This window comes from Gossypium raimondii, chromosome 10 (genome assembly GCF_025698545.1).
Source record: "Gossypium raimondii isolate GPD5lz chromosome 10, ASM2569854v1, whole genome shotgun sequence".
NCBI lineage: Eukaryota > Viridiplantae > Streptophyta > Magnoliopsida > Malvales > Malvaceae > Gossypium > Gossypium raimondii.
The window spans coordinates 55,401,691-55,426,148 of NC_068574.1; the positions used below are offsets into that span (position 1 = coordinate 55,401,691).

The 24,458-nt window shown below is 31.2% G+C and overlaps 3 protein-coding genes and 1 long non-coding RNA gene across 5 annotated transcripts; all 4 read right to left on the reverse strand.

The window, feature by feature from the left end:
• Nucleotides 1-1,331: 1,331 nt before the first annotated feature.
• On the reverse strand, nt 1,332-4,140 carry LOC105778271 (uncharacterized). Of its 2 annotated transcripts, none has more exons than XR_008189682.1 (6): nt 3,679-4,140; nt 3,174-3,289; nt 2,992-3,055; nt 2,299-2,405; nt 1,702-2,023; nt 1,332-1,596 (listed from the first exon to the last, which is right to left on the reverse strand). It is a non-coding gene; the product is annotated as an uncharacterized LOC105778271 (long non-coding RNA). The 2 variants fall into 2 exon arrangements; XR_008189681.1 differs by having other exon boundaries at nt 2,304-2,405; nt 3,679-4,139.
• A 1,485-nt stretch (nt 4,141-5,625) lies between these two features.
• On the reverse strand, nt 5,626-9,544 carry LOC105776463 (U-box domain-containing protein 14). The gene is made up of 4 exons (XM_012599122.2): nt 9,011-9,544; nt 7,832-7,948; nt 7,207-7,620; nt 5,626-7,089 (listed from the first exon to the last, which is right to left on the reverse strand). Exons 1-4 carry the CDS (start codon nt 9,299-9,301, stop codon nt 5,998-6,000), a joined length of 1,914 nt encoding a protein of 637 aa, XP_012454576.1. The 5' UTR covers nt 9,302-9,544; the 3' UTR covers nt 5,626-5,997.
• Nucleotides 9,545-17,149: 7,605 nt separating this feature from the next.
• Nucleotides 17,150-17,717, reverse strand: LOC105775619 (SKP1-like protein 11). The gene is made up of 2 exons (XM_012598119.1): nt 17,571-17,717; nt 17,150-17,449 (listed from the first exon to the last, which is right to left on the reverse strand). Exons 1-2 carry the CDS (start codon nt 17,715-17,717, stop codon nt 17,150-17,152), a joined length of 447 nt encoding a protein of 148 aa, XP_012453573.1.
• An 833-nt stretch (nt 17,718-18,550) lies between these two features.
• Nucleotides 18,551-24,117, reverse strand: LOC105776465 (ras-related protein RABF1). Its single transcript, XM_012599123.2, has 8 exons — nt 23,865-24,117; nt 23,456-23,535; nt 22,957-23,040; nt 22,688-22,782; nt 22,384-22,489; nt 19,781-19,870; nt 19,599-19,685; nt 18,551-18,851 (listed from the first exon to the last, which is right to left on the reverse strand). Exons 1-8 carry the CDS (start codon nt 23,887-23,889, stop codon nt 18,813-18,815), a joined length of 606 nt encoding a protein of 201 aa, XP_012454577.1. The 5' UTR covers nt 23,890-24,117; the 3' UTR covers nt 18,551-18,812.
• Nucleotides 24,118-24,458: the final 341 nt, after the last annotated feature.

Below are 24,458 nucleotides of genomic sequence, written 5' to 3' on the forward strand. Positions count from 1 at the left end.
AGGGACAATGTATGTAGAGGTATTCATGGATCAAATTGAGTTGGGTCTAAATATAATATTAATATAATTTATATTTGTTTAAGTCCGACTTAAAATATGAGTCTAAAATTTTGTCTAAGTTCATTCATATTTGTAAAAAAAACTAATCCATATTATTTTGAATTTAATATTTAATTATTTTATATATTTTTTATTTATTGAATTTTTTATATAATCATCTTAACATTATTTTAATATTTATATTAAAATAGTATTATTTATTTAGTATAAATTTTTTTAAAGTGTTATAATTACATAATATATAAAAATAACATAATATAAAGTATTATAAGGCATTGCTTTTAGAGGATAAATATTAATTTCTTCTATTATTTTTTTGCCCAATTATCTAAGCACTAAAATGCATCACTTTCGCTTTGAGGCGACTTGATTTTTGGAGGATACTTGTGGAACAGAGGTAAACTAGTTCGGGCACTATTCCTACGAGACTTTAGGCCAGTTCTTCATTGCTTTTGAGAAGTGCTTTTGAGAAGTGCTTTTCAGAAGTGATTTTGAGAAGTGCTTTTGAGAAGTGATTTTGAGAAATTTAAGTGTTTGGCATTGCTGTCAAAAAGTGCTTTTGAAGAATAAAATGTCCATTTTAGACATGAGATTATAAAGTAACAAATATGTATTTAAATAATGTTCAAATTAGTTAATATTATTATATTTTAGCAAAAATATAAAAAAATAATTTATTATAACTTATTGTTAATATTTTAATATATAATATTAATTTTAAATATTTCTAAGTAATTAATATTAATTATTTATAAAATTTAATTAGAATATATAAACTATATTTAAATATTTAAATATAAAAATTAAATATTTGTAATTAGATATTGACACGATTGTATTATTATAAAATTATATTATATTTTAATTAATTAAACACCTATCAATTTCGTTCCAACTGTCATTGTATTGTAATGTTATAATGTTTTTGTTCTAATATATGACAATGCACATTGTTTGTCATATTTTGTTCGATTTAATGCACACTACTATTTTAGTGTAATGTTTGCCAATAATTGTTTCAAAATGGTATGAACTTTGGACCAAAAGAAAAAAAAAGTTATATAAACAACAATTCAATAGAAAGCCGACAAAATTAATTAAAGTTGGTTCGATTCGGTTAATTATTTTAACAGAAAAAAGCTCAATTCAACTAACGGTTTAGTTAATTATAGTTCAATTAACAATGGATCGAACTAACTATTTCATCACCACTTAGATTGAATGTTTGAGAATATAAAACAAAATACTTAGAATTATAAAAGCAAACATAGTTTCAATTGAACAGTTTAGCGTGTATTGCATTTCATTTAAAGGTTCAGCTAAAATCTTTAAACAGAATGAGACCTATCGTAATAAAACTAGTACATACCATGATGTAAAAAAGTACAAGAGAATCAGAAGAGCAAATTTCAGTCCACTCAGATGTTGAACAAATTTCAGTCCCTTCTGATTAGGCTTTCCGACAATCCTTGCAGTGATTGTCTGCCCAACTTTGAAGTTCCCAAACGGCTTTTCAAGAACATTATTGTCATTTACCTGCCAATGAGACAATTTAAAATTAAACATGCCTTTTATATAAACATGCATTAAAGGTTATTACATAAATAAGTAGTAACAATAATACTGAAACTTATATTTCACCTCTGTTATATGAACCCGTCCACAGAAACCAATTCCAAATTTCAATCTCAACTCAAGGGGCATTATTTCAGTAACCTATGGAGCATTTAGCACAAGTATTCAATAGATGTATTTGAATCAAACAAGCACAAAAAAGGGAAAAACAAAGTTCTAAAAGATCAAACACTAATTTTTCACAACCAATGATCCCACATTACAACTAGACTTCTTTTTGGCCCGTTTTAAACTGGATGTCTCAGTGACCTCACCAATCGAATTAAGGAGCAAAAGCAACCTTCCTAACATTTCAGGACTTGGAAGAGCCATAACAGTTGCAATAACCCTGCATCAATCATTTCGAGTGCATTTAAGCTTGATAGGCATTAGTAACACATCCACAACAAGCATTCAAGAACACTACAGGACTTGAAAAGAAACCAAACAAAATGAAAATGACACCTTATCCATAAGACAAAAATGGAGCTGCTATTGAAGCAATTAAACAATGGAGGATATTAACTCCAAACACCAATTACAACGTTGTAAAGATTACTGCAGCCAATTTACATATACAAATAAGCGAAAAATAAGCAAAAAGGATTGGTCACTAAAATCAACCTCACCTCTGCCCATTCACAAATTGTTTCTGGGAAGCTTCTGTGTATTGTAATCTGCTATTGATAGGCATACCCTATGGCATGGTTATACTCAGGAATTGCAATAACCTAATAAAACATTAAAAGAGTTCAGAATTTATGAGACAATTGCAGTAAGCTGACAACAAATTGAACAGCATTGCCTACATACCAAGTAATGTTCTTTCACAATCTCCACAACAGCATTTTATACTATTTAAGCATTTTATACTATCATCATAACATAACAAAATTTTATATTCAAGATGATCATAAATTCTAGTTAAACACAACCGGCATGAAAGCCTTAAGATTAGATGTTTTTTTCATATCAAATTTCTCAACTTATCACAGGGCAAATTTAAAGAAAATAGCCTATAAAACATGAATTACGCATCTAAATTGCACAGACATAAACTAAAAGCTGGTGAGTCGCACAACATAGTTTCAAACACTACTAAAACAGAGCAAAGTTAAAGACAATAGCATAAAAACATAAAATCCCCATCTAAATTCAACAGATAAACTATAAATGATGCAACATAGATTCCGATACTAAAAAAGACCCTAGGACTCTAACAAGAAATTCAAGCATATAATGAAAACGATGTTTCTTAAGCATCAAATTACTTCATAAATAGAGAATCATCAAATGGATATCACTAAGCATTTTTACCTCATTGATGGCAAGGACTTGCCCATTGCTCTTCTTAACCTTCTTCAGCTTTCTCAAGAAGTACCTGATGAATATTCAAGAACAAACACTCAAATCAACAACTTCAATAAAATGGCGATTAAATTAACCCCCCCCCCCCAAAAAAAAAAGATTCACAGATAGAAATGAAAATAATCACTAACCAGAACTTGGATTTGGCCCGAACCTCATTGATGGCCCAGAGCTTCATCCTGTAAATCTTAGGGTGCTCATCGTTCTCCGTTGGAAGAGCCTTCCCAACAACCTGGTACTGGTGAAACTGCAACCATAAACAAAACCAATATAAAAATTCTTTTTTTTTTCTTTGTGGCATTAATTCAAACAGCTTAAAAGCATTACTCCTCTATTTGGTAGCTAAGAAAATGAAGCTCTTTTATCCCATAGTTTACTACTAAATTTCAAAGAAATGAAAACCCAAACATTCTAATGGATCAAAACCCATTAATAACACCGCAAAATGGAAACTAAATTTCAGCATAAAATTTTTAAAAAAATGAGGAGAAATCGTAGAAAATCGAAGTAAAAAAGGTAAGGAAATTGAGAACCAAAGAACCAGCAAAGGGCAGAGGGTAGGGAAATTGAAAATCAATCCCAGACAAACAAAAATATACAGAAGAAGAGAAGAAGAGAAGAAAAAAATAAACTCACCGGTAGAGGGCAGAACCAGCAAAGGGCAGAACAAAGAATCAGCAGAAGGCAGAGATGAGGGCAAAGAAGCAGCAGAGAGCAGAGATAAGGGCGTTCGTTTGTGGCTAAAAAAGTAAATGAACCAGCCAAAAGCACTTCTTGGCTGAAAAGCTAAAAATTTTCACTTCTCCGTCTGCCCAAAAGCACTTCTCAGCTTCTGAGAATTTGCTTCGAAACGAAGGTCGTTCTTCATTGCTTTTCAAAGAAAATCACTTTTTCAAGGAAAAGTCCGTCTGTTAAGCAATGAAGAACGCAGCCTTTGTAAGGTTGAGAAGGGGTTGGATAAGTGGTTTTCACAAGTTAAACATGAAAGATCCATGCCTAGAAAGGATCTTGAGAGGCAGCTCCAAATGTTAAATGAGTTGACTCCATTTGATGAAGTTTTGAGAGACAATGTTGATACAAAGTTAGCTCTTCATTTGGAGGCCGATAAAGGGGAGTAAAGAGTTAGAGCAAACAGGCTGAAAAATGGGGCTTCGGTAAAAAAATAAAAAAATAACATCCGTTTAGAAAATGGGTTGGGCGTCAAGTAAATTTTTTTGGTTCGAGCTCGGCTTGATTTTGTAAAAAAAATTTGTTTTTTGTTGTTATTTTCTTTTTTCTTTTTTACTGTTTTGTTGTTGTTCTCTTTTCATTTTTTCACTATTTTGCTATTATTTTATTACTATTTTGTTTTTATTTTTTTGGATGCTGTATAACTCTTGTTTTATTGTTAATTTTGTTACTATTTTAGAGGCATTTGTTTATTGAGCTACATTGTCTTAGTGTTATTTAAATATACATATTTTTAATTTATTTTTCATTTGTTGGGAAACATTTATTTTAATTTTTAGTATTTTTATATTATATTTTTTAAAAAATATATAAAAAATTAATATAGTAGGCTTGATTGGACCAAGTCTAGATTTTAACATTTTTATCTAGGTCGGACTTGAGTAAAATTTTAGACCCAATTTTTGGACTAAGTTCAAGCCTAATAAACGGGCCTAAGATTTTGGTTGGATCCGACCCGACCATTACCACATCTATATGGAAGTTAGCTGGACTATGAGACTAGATTTCTTTGGAAGTCGAAAGTTTGTGTTTTCGACTCGCTCCTATCATCATCGTCAAAAGATAAAGCCGAGATAAGAAGAGTAAGTGGCTTTAAGAATATAGACATAATGTGTAGATAATTGGGATGACTATACTTAACATTTGGACTGCTCAAATATTGTTCAGTATGCGATGATTATTGATTGTTCATGTAGTCATATTGGTGTCTTAGATTACTCGATCAGCTTAGTGACTAGTTTGTTCATCTTATAAGTTTGGTTGTTCAAAATCTTTGTTAATAAGATTGTCGGGTCTTGACTTGAGCTTTTAGTCGACAATTGAATAAATTAAATGCTTAAAATCGCTTATAGGTATTGAGCCATGATTTAATTTATAAATTAGTTTTGGTATTTTGTAAATTTTTTCTATCTGTGTTGAATATGATAGGTTGGTGGTAGAGAAAAGAGATAATTTTTTTTTTTTTAATTTTGTTGAAAGATTGGAGTTAATTAACCTGGAGATCAAAGTCCAAAAATTGTGTGATAAATATTGTGAAATCAAAAGTCATACTCCAAACTTTAGGGATTAAAATTTTGAAGACTTGGGAAAGATTGTAAACAAAATTTCAATTTCCTCCACCAGTCAATGCATGAATTTATTGACTATTATTTCTTTTGCAACAGTTCCAATGGTTGGTCTCCACTCTTCACAATTGTTCATTTCCACAATGATTTGTGTGGTTACATTAGCCCTTCTTGGTCTTTCGACTTTATTTATATTTTTCCATGGAAATTTAGGTTAGACTTGTTAGAAGTCGAATTTTATTCTGTATTTTCAAAAAAATGAATAAAAATATCAGAAAAAATGGGGCTGTGAGCATAAATATTTTGCTAAATTGCATCTCAAGCAATTCAAAGATTCCAAGTAAATATCTGCATCTCTCAGAACAAATCATTATTTTACCAAAAAAGAGAAACATAATAGTGGATAACCTTGTACCTCATGCTAATGCGAGTTTACAACATGAAAACCTCTAAACTTTATCAAGCTTCATATATTTTAATATACCCCTTTGTTTGAACATGGTGATTCCCTGCAAGTCCTCCCAATGCCAAGGCTGATCGAGAAATATGAGAGTCGACGTTCACTGCCCTTTTCGAACATCCTGATGTCTGGTTATATAAACCCCTCGTATATCAATCATGCACGACCTGTTTGAAACACCGAATTATATTAGCATGAATCTCATAAAGAACTTAAAGAAACCGCGTCTTCCTTCACTTCAAGTTGTTGGAGGAGTTCCAAGATACTTCCAGCTTTTCTTTTTGCTCTGTCGGTGCCAGTTTCAGACAGGTCCTTTAATGCCTCCTCTGCACCGAAATCCTTGGCTATTTTTAATTGTTCTAAGTTACTGGTGCAAAGTGACCAGAGTACGGCGGCGGCATTCTCCCGGTTACGTGGAGAACCAGTCCGTATGACTTCTAGTAAAACAGGAATTGGGTCAGCCTGACCGATTGCCGCCCTCCCTTCGTGATGGCTTGCAAGAATGGCAAGAATTGCCAATGCTTCATCCACCATCCCACCTCCAGCATCCTTCAACAGTCTCATCAATGGCGGCACAATACCAGCCCTAACAGCCCTTGCCTTGTTTCCTTGGTAGATTGAAAGATTGAAAATGGCAGTAGCGGCATCTTTCTTTCCTCTTGGAGACCCTTCACAAAGCAGCTTTATAAGGGCAGGAATAGCCCCGGCAGCACCTATCGCTACCTTGTTCTCATCTATAACGGATAAGCTGAAAAGGGTAGCGGCAGCATTTTCTCTAGCTTCCATGCTGCCATTTTTCAACACATCAACTATATCGGGTATAGCTCCTGCGTTAACGATGGTTCCCTTGTTACTGTCATTAATGGAAAGGTTGAGAAGAGCAGTCACAGCATGCTCCTGGGTTCGAGGATCTGTGCAAGACAATAACTCGACAAGAAGTGGTATGGCTCCTGCCTCAGCAATACAAACCCTATTATCCGCATTTCTTTTTGCCAATAACCGGAGTTCACCAGCAGCTGCTCTTTGTTGTTCTGAATTTCCATTTGCCAGTTTTTCCAATAAAGCGATGATAGCAGTACGATCACAATCCGAGGCACTGCTACCGGCTTTTCTGCTTCTACAAGTCCCTTGTTTCTTAGGCAGCTCAACACCATTGCTCTCGCACCACAAAGCTATGAGACTTTTTAGGACGTAGTTTGGCGTAAGGGCAGTGTGCAATAGTGTCTGCTGTGTTTTCGGACACGTCTTGTGCCCAGCATCCAACCATTTCTGAATACAGGATCTTTCATATGTCTGTAAAAGAAAGCAAAATACTTCAGAATATCGAACCAACAAGATTAGAATATCTGAGTGTTTATTGTTTAATCATAAAAAAGAAAAAGAAGTTATGGGTGCATTTTGTCAATTAACCTGTCCAGTGGAGACAATTACAGGGTCTTTCATCAACTCAAGAGATATTGGACACCGGAAATCATCTGGGATAACAGGTGACCTGTGTTTCATCAAGCCCTTTTCGCCCTCAGAGGTGTCAGCTTCAGGATTTTCAGTCAGGACAAAATCTTTAAGCTTCTTGAGCAGTGATGCTATCTCCTCAATGCGCTCTCCTGTATCTTCACCACTTGTAATAACCAGTTCGTGGAGAGCAACCGACTCTTTCGTTAGATCATTGATTGTCCTTAGCTGCAACTTATCTGAAAGCCTTTTGAGAATTGCAGGGTCGGGATCTTTTTCTTTCTGCACTATCGATAAATCATGTTCTAGTTGTAAATCTGGTGACTCCGGTCTTCCTTTTGCTCTTCTGAATTGTGCATGAACAAGTTCAATCTGATAAGAAAGAGAACAGGTCAGACAAGTTATCAAAGTCCCATATTATCAATCTATTATATGCATTTGCCAAGTCTTTCCCCTCTCTTTGTATGCAAAAGTTCAATGAGACGAATACCAAGAACGAGTCATTCAAGCCACCAATCATTTGGGAACAATTCAAACAAAAGAAATAGTACCAGTTCTAGTAAGTTTTTTTGCAGAAAAGTACCTGTTCCCGGACTTCTTCCGATATATCAAGTTTATCATAAGGGATTTCGCTCAAAGCTGCTTCAATGGTTTCCGTCATTTGCTGGAACTTATACGCTACCTGATCCTTTTGCAGGGCCTGCGAAAAGTAATGCAGAACTCAACTTAATGAATAATTACTACATGAACATAAAGGTATTTGCGAAATATAACGAGGATAGTTAGCAGCAAAAATGATCGTTTGAAAGAGCCAAAAAGGTCAAGCTTATTTCTACAGATCTTGAAGAAAAAAGATGAGCATATGGCACTGTAAAACTCGGGGCCCTTTACAAGTTTACATATAGACTAAATAGGTGCTGAAAAGAATGAAAACGAGGACCGGTTTCATTTTATTCAGCTCCAAGGTAAACAGATTTGACACTTCCATTGATAACCTCAAAAATAAGTTTCCGGAACTGATAAAGTTCATCAGAAACTAAACACTCGAAAGGCCAAAACTCGTACACTCAGATTCATTGATAGAACCTACACCAAACACCAATGCCGAAAACACAAGCTTTGAAGAAATCTCATTGTGTATAACATTTTTTATCACATAATATAACCCAGGGAATTATAATATCCAATCTACAGACCTTATTAAATTAAAAAGAAAATGAAAGAAAATGCAGGAAATCAATGATAAGATGGTTCTAACTTTCTCATTTTGAAGGAAACATCAATATAGAAGATTAACAATTATGCTGTAAGATTTCCAATATAACTTTATGATGATAGAATTATATTTTGTAATTGATCTCTTAATTGGGTGATTGGAAGAACTCATTTTAGTTCCTAGAAATATATATATATATATATATATATATATATGTGTGTGTGATAAGTTTTAATCTTCCATTAGATATGATAATTGATAAGAGATTTTTCTTGCTCCTCCAAATTTCTTAGAAATAATAGCAATAACATGAATTCCCAACACAATCAATTTTACATGATTCAGAATATCAGCTCTTTCTTTTTTTTCCACCTAACACTAAATTTTCTGAGCAACCAAACAAAAAGTTCTGACTTTTTTTTTCTCTTCAACCAACATCACATGGCACCAAAAACAGACCGAAAGTTTTCCCCTTTTTTCCATTTACTTTTTTCCAACAACCAGACAGAGAATTAACAACGAAAAAGGAAATTAAAAAAAAATTACCTGATACAACTTGCTTCCTTCATTAATCGATTGAAGAAGCTTTTTAGTAGAATCCAAAGCAGATTTCAGTAGCTCAAACCCTTTAATCTCTTCAATTTTCACCATCGACTCCTCATTTCCGTCTCTCAATTCTTCAAACAAAGGGCTCAACAACTTGATTCTACGAACCAAAGTCCCATGCATTTTTTTACACGAGTTTCTACACTCTGGTAAACCAGATATCTCCTTCACCAACTCAGCTAGTTGACTCAGCAATTGGCCCTTCGAATCACCTGTGAGTCCCATGATCATTCAAACACAGCAATATTTCTTTCTTTTTTTTTTCAAAGAATTCCCAAATTAAAGGGAAAGTTTTGATCTTTTGGGGAAAATAAAAGGTACCAAGAATAAGGAATTCAGTTAAATGAGATGGGTAATTTTGGGATTCAAGAAAGGGAAGCCATGGAAGCTGGGAAATTGAAGCTGGTTCTTGTTAGAACAAAGAAAAAGGGAAATTTTGAGAGAGGTTTAATAATGAGGGGGAAATTAAAGAATGTTATTCTTTTTTCTTTTTTAAATATAATTGTGACAATTGACCAAATATATATGTAATTGTGACAAGGATTGGTTTCAATTAATTGAGAATGAGAATAATTAAATATTTATATACTTGGTCTAACTCTTTAATTTTTCTTGAGTAGTTAAGAAAGGTTAACAAGATGAGACCATTTTACAAAATCATAATTATTGTTTTTGGAAGAAAAAATAAATGCAAATTAAATTATTAAATTTTTTAATTATTGATAATCATTTTCAACCTATAAATAAAAATAATAATACATTTCAACCGAATCAAATTTATATCTATTTATATTAACAACAATGTCTACGCGACGAAAGTGGGGATTAATTATAGATAAAATGGAAAAGGTCTTTAGGAAAAATATATTTAATAATCATGCTAATTAATTATTTTATTCTAAAATTTGTATTTTAATTAGATTAATGTCAGCGTCAAATCAACTAAGTCAAAAGCATTTTACGTCAAAACTCACTCAACAAGAAATTATTGTTTTAATATAATCAATATTCTAAAATGGAAGACGAAAATATTTATTATAATAATTCAATTAAAATATCTTTGATTATAAATTGACATTTTCAATAACTTCTAACTTATAAATAGATACAAGTTTTTTTATTTAAATATTTTAAGCTTTTGATATATGAAATTTAAGTATATAAATAAAGGATAATTATTTGATTCATTAACGGAGAAAATTTTGTCACAAGTTTTATTTATTTTTTAAAATTAGGATAAATTTTAAAATTGTACATGAACTATGTTTTAATACGTAATTGTATACATGAACTTGGTTTTGTATAATTTTATACATAAAATTTTGATTTGGTCTAATTTTGTAAATTATTAACACAACTATTGATATAACATCATTTTATATTTATATATTACATACATAAATAATTATATTTATCCAATATAAAAATAAATTGATGTATTTATTTCTTTAAATGTGCATAATTAAATCAAAATTAAAGTTTCGAGTATATAATTGAACCACAACTAGAGTTTCACGTGTATAATTATATTAAATTAAAATTCATGTATACAATTACACATTAAATCAAAGTTCATGTATAATTTTGAGATTTACCCGCCTTCAACATTGATTTTTTTGTCAATTTAACTTTTTTTATAAAAAGAGTTAAATCTTTTCAATTAAAATGCTTACTAAAACATTATTTTTAACGATGTTGGTGTGACAATCTGCATGGAAGTTTACGTGTATTTCATATTGATATGTCGTTATTTGTCTTGTATGACATGTTAACAAATAATTTAAAGTTTATAAAAATCAAAATAAAATAAATAAAATAAAAAGTTCATACAAATTTCATGGATTGTCATGCATGATATTATGTCAATATGTTCATTAAAAAAATAACAATTCAACTATTTTTAAAAGGTTGATAGTAAACACGACTTTTGAAAAAAGTTAAAGATTAAATTTAACTTAAAAAATAAAAATAAAAATAAAAATTATATGTAAAAGTTTCAACCGTTAATGTATGAAATAATAATTTGTCCGAATAATAATGAGTTGGCTTAGGCCCTTTGCCATTTCTTTACAACTACAAATAAGTTGTCGGCTACCGTGTCAGCCGACGGTCGAGATTTAATGATAAAAGCCTCGGCTTCCAGCGGCTACATATCAAGTCAAAGTTCCATGTTGGCTAGAGTTAGAAATAGACTTCTTTCTCTCCATTTTAAACTTAAAAATCACATGTCTAATTGCTTCTTCCTTTTTTCTTATTTCAATTTAAATTTGAGATTCTAAGAATTAGTTGAATATTTTAAAAAACTTCTTTTATCTCTCAATTTAAACGTGATAATTGAATTATTAAAGTTAAAATTTTAATTATTTTAAATATTTAATTAATTCCATTTTATAAATGGGTGAATATTTGATACGCTACTAGTGTATTTTTTATTATTCTATAAGTAGCTTTGAAAAATTAACATCTATTTTTTAAAATATTTTATTATACTTTTATATAATACTTGTCAATCATTTGATCCTACTTGTAGAATCTAAAATACATATTTAAACACTATTTCACCGATAATTTTTTATCACATCGAGAATGAATTTTAAAAATTTAACCATAAAAAGTAAACATATGACAAGTTTATTCGAATGGAGGAATGTAATAATTTAAAATGGTATAATATATATAAGAAATGTAGATACTTGAATATGTATTTGTACTTGAAATTATGTTGTATTCAGTACTTAAATTATATTTGTACTGTAAAAGTTTCTTCTTTAAAAACAAATTGGGTTAAAAGAATCAAACATAGATATAGGCTGATTGGTCAATTTATGTATTTAAACATCTATTAGTGACACATGATAATTTCTTAACCTCACTTATAAAATAAAAAAAAATTCACCATCTATATATCAAATAATTATCCAACAAAAATATTTCATTTGGTTTAATGCTATGATGTTTTAAATACATTTTCTAAACTATTCTTAACCCTTAAGCTTCTAATTAATTATCCAATATTAGGACGGGACGGAGAGCCAATATTGTTCTTGTGGTGGATAATGTAAGAAGTGGGCTTTCTTACGAAGAGCTATGGAGAAAGATGGAGAATAAAAGAAGCTCGAGGGGAGAAACCCTCCTGCTGTTTCCTTGTCCTCTATTTATCCATAGGCTTTGGTCATGTTAGTTTAATACATTTAAACTATCATAGGGTTATAGGGGATCTGACTTGTATGCCTCTTGATAAGACTTAATAATGTTTTATACGTATAACAATTGCCCCTTAGTCGAGGAAAAGTTATAAAGTGACATTTATTTGAGATAAAAGCTTGGGCGGTGTATGTTTTATAACTTTGTCAAATTTAGCCAAGTGCTTTAAGAGGCTAGAAGCAATCATTCTATGAAACTTAGTGAGCAATTTCCTTTTAGGGTGTTTGCTTTATAACTTTATAAAATTTAGCTAAGTGTCTTATGAGGTTAGAAGTGATTCTTTTATTAAACTTAGCGAGCAATTTCGTGTCGAGGTGTCTACTTTAAAACTTTGTAAAATGTAGCTAAGTGTCTTAAAAGGCTAGCAACTTTTCTGCTATTGAACTTAGCGAGCCTGAAAGGCATTGCCAAGCCTGAAAAGGCAATTTTGAGTCTTGAAAAGTCTATAAGCTTTTGTTGGAGTGTGCTTGAGAGGCTAGAATGTGTTCGCTCATTTATCGGCAAGGTACACATGGCATGACATTTATTCTTACGCGAATTGAAAAATAATAATATTTTTTTACAATAAAATATATATATATTACTTTTCATCGTAGTGTGCCTGAAATGGCTAGGATGTGCTCACTCATCTACCGACGAGGTATATACAACATGATATTTATTCTTTCATGACCCAAAAAAATATCAATATTTTTTACAATAAAATATATATTTTACCTCTCATTGGAGTGTACCTGAAAAGGCTAGGATGTGTTTACTCATTTATTGGAGAGGTATACACATTTATTCCTATGTGACTTGGAAAAATATCAATATTTTTTTACAATAAACTATATATTTACCTCTTCTTGAGGTGTGCCTAAAAAGATTAGGATGTGCTCACTCATTTAATATATATTATAATAAATTATGGAATCTTTTAAGTATTTCACTCGTCAATAAATTAAAGTATCACTCGTCACAATAAGTGAGAAATTTGTGGAATTATGAATACAGTCAATTTACCTTATTTGAATGTTGTTTAATTTTATAACATGTAAGTAATATAAATTTAAAGTTGTAAAATGTAAGAAGTTTCTTAAATATACAATCAAATAAATTAAAATAAACATTCACACAAGAAAAACACAAACAATGTGATGGAAATATGAATGATTTATATAATATGAAATCATCAACATATCAACCTTTATAAGGATCTATACATTAGGTTAAATAAGATTTTACATATAAAAATATATAAACACAATTCCAACATATAGAATTCTATATATATTTTTAAAGCATTATGCCATCGTGGGATTTTAAAAAAAGTTCCAAGATTATTTCTTGATCACACGTGATTTTTTAACATTAATTTTATTATAAGTTGTTATTGATACAATGTCTAAAACTACTCATAGTCTCCCTTCAACCTTTAAATAGGAGAATAATACACTTCAATGCACTCGAACCTACGTCCTCCTACACTAATAATAATGTTGTTGCCAATCGAGTTAAGACTAAATCAGCAAGAGACTAATTAATTAATTATTTTATAATAATTTTATATATATATATATATATATATATATATATATATATATATATATATATATATATGAGATATGTTAATATGAAAGTAAGATATAGGAGTAAAATAATCTTATGTGGCATTGTATGATTATGAAAAAACTCATAATTTGATACCTCATTTTTTTATAATATTAATATAACTATTAAACCTTAAATTTTAATTAATATATAATACCGTCATTTTATTTTTAAAATAAATTTAATTTGTAAAACTTTTTATTAATTTAAAATATATTTCTTACAATAATTCAATTTAACATATTATTTTTATTATATTTCTCTTGCCTTATTATTTTTCTTAAATATATCATTTTCTAATTTTTTATTTATATTATTTATAAATACATAGATGAAACTAATTAACCACTAATTTTATATTCAACTACGTTTTATTTTATTTTGGATTAGTATATAGGTTGTATAATAAAATAATTATCCTTTAATTAATTACCACAAATATTATTAATTCTTATCCTTTAGCCGCCACGTCATCATTCCACCAGCTAGCCAGCCGCGTGAAGCCACCAAACCACAGTGATTTGTCAACGACGCGTGAAATTCGGCCGCGTGGCAGAGAAACATAGATTTTCTGCGTCATGCTGACATGGAAACACAGACCAATCAGATGCCGTAACGTGGGCGGCAAATAAGATGTATGTTGATTTGATTCGTTCGACAGAAATCACATAAAAAGGTAAATTAGTTTGGGCCCCTCACTAATCCTTTCACCTGGACCGTTAACAGCTTTTTATTTTATTCACCTAATTTCTGTATTTTTAAATTTTAAAAATTTTAGTCTTAATTAAATTATAATTATTAAATTTATTAAAGTAAATTCTGTTGTTTTTAAATTTTAATCTGTTAAACATATCATCGGCTATGTCAATTTGTTATCTTTATATATTACTCACACAAAAAATCAGTTAATAAATTTTAACGGTTATCGTTTGCATTAAGATTAAACTTTTGAAATTAAAAAATATATAACCATTAAAATGATTCAATTGTTGAACATGAACTAAATCTATAATTTTGCACATAATATAGAGTTAATAACATAATTTAACCAAATAAATTTAGTTGTTACCATTTGGCCACGATTAAGATCACAAAATTTAAAAAATAAAATACTAAATTAATTAAATTAAAGTACAAATATTAAATTCACAATTTATACAAAGTGCAGGGGCTCATAGTAGAAGTTGAGCTTTTAGAAACTACTTACATTACTTTAAAATTTTAAGGGCAAATTACACCTGACATCACTAAACAATTAGTAAGTTTACATTTTAAATACAAAACTACAAAAAATTACAAAATGATCACTAAGCAATAAACAACTTTATTACAATTTGATCCTTGAGCCTTGGAGTAGGTGCATGTTTGCTATTCTAATTGAGGGAGATGGTGTCTGCCTCCATGTTGACGGAGCTGTCCGAAGCAGCCATAATCCTACGGGCATTGGGGGGGTACCTTTAGGGACCTAAATGGTTCCAAGTTGTTCTAAGCTCCAGTCTGGAATTAAACCTCCGGTGAGGTGAAATGCATTTTCAACGTATTGAAGAATGCTTTCCAAACAGCCTTGCGTTTACTAACATTTCAGTTGCAATTTTTTTTAGCCTAAAAAAATCAACGCACTGAGAACCAGTTGCATCCAAAGGAAGCCTAAGTTTGTCGATTTCACTGCCTCGGTTTTTGCTGAATTGCTTGCTATTAAAGAAATTTGCTGTATTTTTTGTCGAGGTAGTTGGAACTTGTTCGGAAATCGGTGAGTATATTAATTAGGAGAATGAGATTGAATTGGTTGTTTTGTGAATAGATTAAATTATTATTTCAAAATATTTTTAATAATTTATATAATTAAATCGGATTATATAATTACATCTAAAATTAATAGTCTGATCGATCCGATCACCGAGCTAATTATAAAAACAATGATTGTTGCCACTTTGAAGTGGACGGATTCTTGTGGTATTACTAGAGTCTAACCATAGCAATGTTGTTAATTAATATTGTAAAAGCCAAATCGATGATCAAAATGGTCAAAATATTAATTTTCAATTCAATTGGATGAGTTCTGTTGGTTCAACTATAATTAAATAATAATATAAAAATATAAAAAATTATAAACCGGTGTTTTTGGTCTCTGTTCTCTTCTTATCACAATGATTTAATTTATAGTCAATTTCAACCAATCAACCCACCAATTTTTTATTTTGATATGGTTCTGACATCACCATTGGTAACTAATTTGAGCTTCTTTTTGATGCTCATCTATATTTAAAGAAATTATTTTGACAAGTTAAATCTCGTGCGATTAAAAGGTTTGGAAGTGATATAGTCAATAATGTTTCAATACTGATCATATTATCTATATGCTTTGGTCTAGTCATAAACTAGAATCACAAAATATAAGTTTTATTTTGATTCAAATATCGACTTGTTTTACTGATAATAATATTTTTCGATTTGTTTTGCTTGTATCAACCGAAATTTTATGTATTAGTCAATATATAGAAAAATATGAGATTTTGAGGTCTCAACTTTGACTCTCATCTTTTGTAAATCATGTGTAAATTATACGTCAATTGTCTACGTATCTATCTGTATTTATAATTTAAAAGAGGGAGAGTTGGTGGAAGAAGAAAAATAGAAACCAAATTATCAAAGTTTGGAGAAAAAGAAACACCAAACGAAGGATTAGAAAATTTCAAAGATGGCATCAATCTTCTCTCACGCCATTATTTTATTATTTGTTGGAAAAAGAAAGCAAAATAAAAATGACCTTAATTTAGTTTTAAATTTGTTATGATATATCCGATTGCCAACCCGAAACCCGAATATAAGCCGTGCTACCGACCTGCGACCTGAGTTTAGACTTCACCGGGTGGAGACATTAAAAGGTTCGCGGGAACCTCACGAGTCTAGTTCGCATGTCCCTGGGTGTTCGGGAGCACAGGGTGCGAAGCCAAACTAATGAACCAGTGGGCACATGGACCAACGAACATGTGTTAAGTTTAGGGTAGCATACGTGTCGATATGCACGGAGCCTACCTAAAATGTCAATTCCATGAACAGTAATCATATCATATAAATATCCGATTTTTCCCACTAAGAAAATACACAACAAAAACACTCAACGAACGAAATTAATTATAGATCATAAATTAAAGAGTTTCATAGCATCAAAACACATAAAAAAAGTTCCATTAATTATTTTTTCTAAACAAACCTAAAACACCAAAATCATAATATTGATTAATTAATATAATTCTTAAAACAAAAGCTGATAAAAACAAGTCAAATATGGTTCCAAGAATTAAGCTTACGAATTTCCTCTTCTTGTTGAGCAGCAAAATCGTTGTTAATTCCAAAAGTCTGACGAATTACCTCAACATTCATGCAAGCTTTGATAATGTCCGCAACTCGTTTCGCCACTCCATTCAACAAGCTTTCAATTTCCAGGTAATTGGCTGCCATGAAAAGCTCGTGAAGATCATCCATATCAACCTCAAAGAATTTTGATTCCCAATCGCTTAGTTCTTCATCAACAATTTTGTTGTTTTGCTCGACGTGATAATTGGCTTGTTTCCAGCATCCCTACGTTACAATCTCTTTAAGACCATCCGTATCGACATCAACGAATTCCGGTCCCTCATCATTGTCATCGTTATTGTTGCAGTGGTGGTGTTCAACGTGATAATCAACGTGCTTCTGGCACCATTTGATTACGTTCGTTAACGTAGGCCTTGCTGTTCACCATGGTCGCCATGGTTTTGATGAGCTCAGATTGAATGGCAATGGATTCTTCGACCTCAAAGATTTCATTGTCTTTGCTCTCCAATGCAGAATTCTTGGACGACAACATGGTTGTTCTTTTTTCCTCTTTTTGGATAGCTTAAGAAAAAGCTTAAAAAGTAGACAGTACACTGTTTCTGAAGAGAAGGGAGTTTGTATAATATAACCCTTTTTTTAAGGATTTTGCCCTATTTAATCCTTATTGAACTAGGTTTTATTTTGCTAAAAAGAATTAGATATTGAGATTATTTTTGCCCATGTTTTATTTTACTAATTTCAATATTATAATTCAGGGGTTTTATTGAACAGTTTTATCCATATATTCCTATATTTTTTAAAAAAATTCAAGACTAATAATATAAATACATATTTCTTTGGGAAAAAAAAGGTTTTCTTTGCTTGAAAGAAAAGATAAAAGCCCTTTCCCACTAGCCGACTTCTTGTTGTACTTTGCCAGGAAAAAAGGAGGTGGTAAAAGCCCTTTACTATAATATTTAAGATTATTTCTTCAAAAATGATATATAGAGACTTAAGATTATTATTTCTTCCATCATATTTAAAAAGACAGAGAGAGAATCCTACCATCATCTGTGAATTCTTTTTATTTTACTTTCAATTATTCTAAAATTTATATTTATGAACCTACTTCCAGTTGTTCAAGAAAACAACTTTACTAGAAGCACATAAAAGACAGTTCATCTTATAAAATATCATTTAAACATTTATTAAACCAACGAAACTATCCCATTATTTCATGCTTACGACTTCCTTGGCCAAAATTAATACCAAAAAAGCACTAGCACTTTCGTTCAAAGCACTGAATTGAGAAACCAATTTGATACCCGTACGTTCAATGTACCATCTTGGCTTTAATTTAACATGAATACCATATGAATACATAAATGGTAGTGAAACATGGCATACTTTTCAAGTATAATCTTTCACAGTTACAACCAATCATTCAAGTGTGGGCAGATTTAAGTGATGATAATGACAACTCACAACTGAATGTTTTAAAATCATATTCAGAATTGCATCACAGACTAAGAAAGCTTAGAACAGTCACATTCACAGTTACGTACTAATACGATATTCACAAACTTGAAATCCCAACTGCATAACATTAAAAATACCTAGTAGTTGATTCGGTATCACCATCCTCTGATCATGAAGGTGATGGACGTGGCAGCCGCTTGGCAATTTCCTGCCATGTAGATAACAAATAAACCTTTCAAACCCAATTCAGAGAAACCTCAAATGTTATTCAGACCCAGGTGTTTGACACAGGCATGCATTGCATGTTAAATTTTTCTATACCCACATTTGAATATATGTTGGACACAGGTATTTCCAGAAAACAAAATTGAAGATCCGGACAACGACACAAGCGAAAACAACTCTTAAGTAGGGTTGACAATGCATTTAGATGACAAGAAACCAGTGCCTTGATTTGCTAAAGCCATCCATGACATGAACAGAGGTTATCAATAACAACAAACAAATTAGTAAGGACAAGGATCTGTAAGTTTCCCTGCACATCAAAAGAAACTCCTGCTTGTAGAGTTCTTAAACTCCGATGCCAGTATACCAGATAAGTATCCATATTAGAATGCTGCTGACAAGTTTGAGCTATATCATTTTAAAGCTTAAGCTTAAGAACTGATCTTGGACTTTGCAGAATATTTTGATACTTTCAACATTTACTCTAAATGTGAAAGAACAATGGTGCTTAATAACTACCGGCAAACCTACAAGTTATATTGACATAGACTAGAATCTTCCAGGAGATGGCATATTTGACTATACTTAAGTTGCTATCCTTTAGTAATTCTCATAAAATCTTGACCTTATCAATAGTCACAGGATGAGATCTTTCTATGCAAAGTGTTTAAACAGTATCAATAATTATTAGTCAACTACTATTGCACTTTTGGATTTATCGAAGAAATACCTCAAACAACTGATTTATATTGTCCGCAGTCTTGGCAGATGTCTCAATAAAGAACATCCCATTCTTCTCTGCATAGTCAATGCCATCCTTCAAGAATAAAACAACACAAGTTAGAAGATAACATTAATTGAATAATTCAATATGCATAAAGGTATTTCCGTTCATTTAAATTTGGAACTAACTTGGACTGGTACTTCGCGCTTTTCCTGAAGGTCGGCTTTATTACCAACCAAGGCCATCACTATACCTGGGCTCCCATGCTTTTGTAGCTCCTGCCAGATGATAGAAAACATTAATTTTGGCAACTTTAGGGCATAAAAAGTTTCAAGCTTTGACAAGAAGTGACAAGAGTTTTGCTAATAGTATGTTACCTTTCGAATTCTAGAACAAGCAGAATTTTAAATCATATAATAGTTTTAACAACTTTAAGGCTTTCGGAAAGAAACGAAAAGGGAGAAGGGCGGGAACAGTGAGGCGAGGGGATGAAGACATTGATGGGTCTTCATTAGAAAACAAAGATGGCTATGGAAAATCCATTGTAAAGCAACACTTGCCAGTGAACTTAGAGAAAAGTTCATTATCACTAGTATAAAAGGAAAATTCATAAAAAGGGAGAATCCTAAAGCTGTATCAATAACACAATGCAATGTGGAACAGGTCCAATGAGCCAAAACAAAATAAACTAATCTGCACTGACTAGATAATTTGGGTTAGACTCATTCAGAAACCGAATCAATGTTCAAACTCTCAAAGAGGAGTAGCAGGTAGTTAGATAACCCGATTAGACAGTTGCGTTACAATCTTGAGCAGATGCATTGTTCTCAGCATTGCACGTGAGAGATCTAAATTTTCACTCCAATGGCATAATTGAAAACATGATTTTGGGACGACAATATTACATCATTTGAAATGTACAGTATTTTCTTTATAAAAGAAAAATCGGTCTATACCATGGACAGTACTTCAGGAGAAAAAAAACAAGACAAAAGACCTTTAGGAAACTCTTCTTTGGCCAAACTATAGGAAATTTAATAATAAAAAAGAATTAAGTTCCTTTTGGCATACATGATAGGAAAAAAAATCAAACCTGAACTACAACACCATCTTACTGGGACTAATAGTTTAAGCCTTTGCAAAGAAATACAAGGAAGAAAACCAAAATTTCGAAAAACAAGAAATGACTTTAAAATGAGGGCAAGAGGAGCAAAAATCTGGAATTTTAGCAGTTTGCACTATTAAATACCACACATACATAAGTAAATATTAAAGAATGTCACACCGAGACAATAATAATATTCAGATAGTTTCTCCAAATGCTTTTCTAGAGCCCTTCAGAACTCAAACTTAGACCTTCCATGCAATATGTTATCACACCAAGAATACTGCTCCAAAACTAGGGGTGAGCAAAACTCGATTCGACTCGAAAAAATCGAAAAAAAATTCGAATTTCGAGTTAAACGAATCGAGTTATTCGAGTTATTCGAATCAACTCGAATTTTTTTTTCGAATTTCGAGTTCGAATCGAGTTGAGTTTTCGAATTCGAATAACTCGAATAATTCGAATAATTCGAATATCAAACTATAATATTTTACATTTTTACCCCAAACTCCCAAACCTTTTTACTTTTCCCTCAAAACTTTTACTCATTCCCACTTTCCCCCCAAAACTTTGACTCCCCTCCCCTCCCAACCCCCTAATCTACCCAAAATCCATTTCCCACCAAAATTTTACTCTCCCATTTATTTTTTCTCAAAATTTTACTCCAAAAAACCCTCAAAATCTTTTATTTTCTCCCAAAATTTTTACTTCCTCCCACTTTTCCCCTAAAACTTTTATTCCCTTTCCATCCCACCTCCCATCTATCCCAAACCCTCCCCCCTCCAATTTTTTTTTTTAATATTTTCCCTCCAAAATTTTACTCCCCTATTTACTTTCCCTCAAACTTTTATTCCCCAAAACTTTTTATTTTTCTCCAAAACTTTTACTTCTCACCCTTTACTCTCAAATAAAAAATCAAAATTATCCAAAAAAATCACTAAACATAAATAGTAATAATTTTATTTATATCTACTATTTATATTATTAAATTAAATTTCACATTTTATACTATTTATATTATTGAATTGTTTAGTCATATTGAATATTTATATTAAAATTGAATTATTAATTATGCCATAAGATATTCGTGTTAAAATTTTATATTGGTATCAATTTCACATTTTATTTTTAAAATAACTTTTATTAAAAATCATATTTTACATTTAATATATTTTAATTCTAAAATACATAGTGATAAGAATCAAGATAATTGAAACAACTAAGCAAGCAAAGAAGCTAACCAATATATAAAAATTAATAAATAAATTATGAAGTGATGAAAGTTAATAAAAATTTGATTAAGGTGGACAAATTTTATTACGATGGGTGACAATGGTTACAAGGACCCAAAATTATTTTTTAAAATTTAACTCGAACAAATATATTCGATTCGATTCGATTCGAATTCCATCTCACTCGACTCGATTCGAGAAAACTTCAAATAAAGTTAGGATGATAAAATGATATTCGAAAACTCGATTAACTCGAAAATTTTCGATTCGATTCGATCGAATGCTCACCCCTATCCAAAACCATGTAAAAGCTCATTGTGACGCAACATGCAACCACTAGGCTATACTGTTATTTTGAAAAGTGTTGTTTGAAAATTTTCGCATTCTAAAATGAAGAAAGCATAGTAATCCAGAAAAGAAAAAGAAAAATCACAATTGCAAGCTCAGAAACTACCTTAACCCAATATTGTGCTTTGGTGAAGGACTCTGGACTAGTTATATCATACACAATAACTGCAACTCCAGCTCCTCTGTAGTATAGAGGTGCCAATGCAGCATACCTGAGAGAAACAAAGTAAATAATTAACTCTTTCCTGACAAAGGAGTGATTATAGAAAAATAAAATGCACAAAATAAACTAAATTATAATCTCAATTATGGTGAAAAATAGATGAGGTCAGAGGATCATAATATAATGTACTTTTGGTAAGAAATTGATGAATGAACATGAAAATCGACATGGTATTCAAGAATCATACCTCTCTTGCCCAGCAGTGTCCCATATTTCAAACTTAACAGTAGTTGAATCTTGCAAAGCTATTGTCTGTGACAAGAATGAAGCTCCTACAGTTACCTGAAATTTTAAAAGATTGACAAATAAAAGAAATCTCATCAGAATATAACTTTTTCATCCTCAGAGATAATATGCTAACACCAATCCGTTAGAATATGGTTGGAGAAAATGAAGCTAAAAAAGAAAGCCAGAAGACAATATTATAAGTTGATGGCTTAAGAGAAAACTCCTTACCTTAGATGTAGGGTCAAACTGGCCACGAACAAAGCGAAGAACAATACAACTTTTTCCAACTCCAGAATCACCTAACAAGACCAGCTGTGTGCAGCAAAAAGACATCAAAAGTTAGTTGCATAATTAGAATGTAATTGAAGGAGATCATGGTCATAGTAATTAGTAGTCACAGTATACTAAAGAGATACTTTGTTAAAAATTACAGAATTATCAAAGTTAGTTTTCAGCATTTGCAACTAGGTAATACAGTCAATCTTTTACATAATATTTTCAAGATCAAAGGCTAAATAGAAGTCACCAAACATGCTAAACAAATTACCAGGGTCGTCAAGGTGCTGCACCTCAGCACCATGCGGCAAAAATACCTCGGACCCTTTCGGCTGAGGCGCATTTTTCATTGATTGTACTTATAATAGTAAGAAATTGGAAAATATCAAACACTTCACTGCTCAATGTTCGAATACTCAACAACAGGCATGGACCTAAAAGAAATATTTACCTTTACGCGTAGATTTTTGGCATCGGGACCTTCAGGATTGTCCGCGTTGTTAAGTCCAGTGGACCGCCCGGAACTCCGATCTACAACCAATAAAAGAACCGACCAAAAACAAAAAGAACCAAAATTTGAACAACTACTCATAAAAGGGTAATCAAATTCCAAGCAATTCAGCAACACCCAAAGCAAACAACAAAAGACCCAATTAAATCACCAACTACCAAACCCAAAATTCCCAAATCAAATTCAACAACGTTTTCAGCTCAAAACCAAAGAAATCAACCTAACTACAAAGATCAACCAATCCTATTTGCAGATGAATAAGAAAAATCCTAAAAACTAAAAAAAAAAAAAACCCAAAAAGAAAAAAAGAATCGAAAAGAAAATCAAGGTAATTGGGTAGGGATTTTACCTGGGAGAGAAGAAGAGCAACCCATGAAGAAGGATAACTTGCTATAAGTTCCTACGTAATAATTTGATTTAGAGCTTTAAAGCAGTGGATAAAAGAACAAGGTTTTGAATTTTGATTCTTTTTTTTTTTGATTGATTTTAGTGCAGAAATGGGCAATGGGCAATGGGCAATGGGCAATGGGCAATTCCTAATTGCTAAAAGGCGTTAATGGCAGGCTGGTAGGATTTGCACTCACCGTACTCCTTTTAGGCTTTAGCTTTGGGGTCAAATATTGATTTAGCTTTATAATATACAACGTTGGGTCAATTTATTACCTACAAAATTAAAATCATCAATTACGTCCTCCAATTTTCATTTCCTCGGAAACTTTCTTTTTTTTCGTTTCATTTTGCATTTTTATCGGTAAATTGATTACATTTTTTTTATTTTTTCGGATTTTTTTATTTATATTTGGAATTCATGATTAATATTAAAAAATAATATTATCTTTAAAATTTGAATATGTATTCTCTTTTAAGTTTAAAAGTGCAATGTTTATTAGTATTACATCCAGCATTTGTTGATAATTGATTGCACATTTTTAGATTATATCGG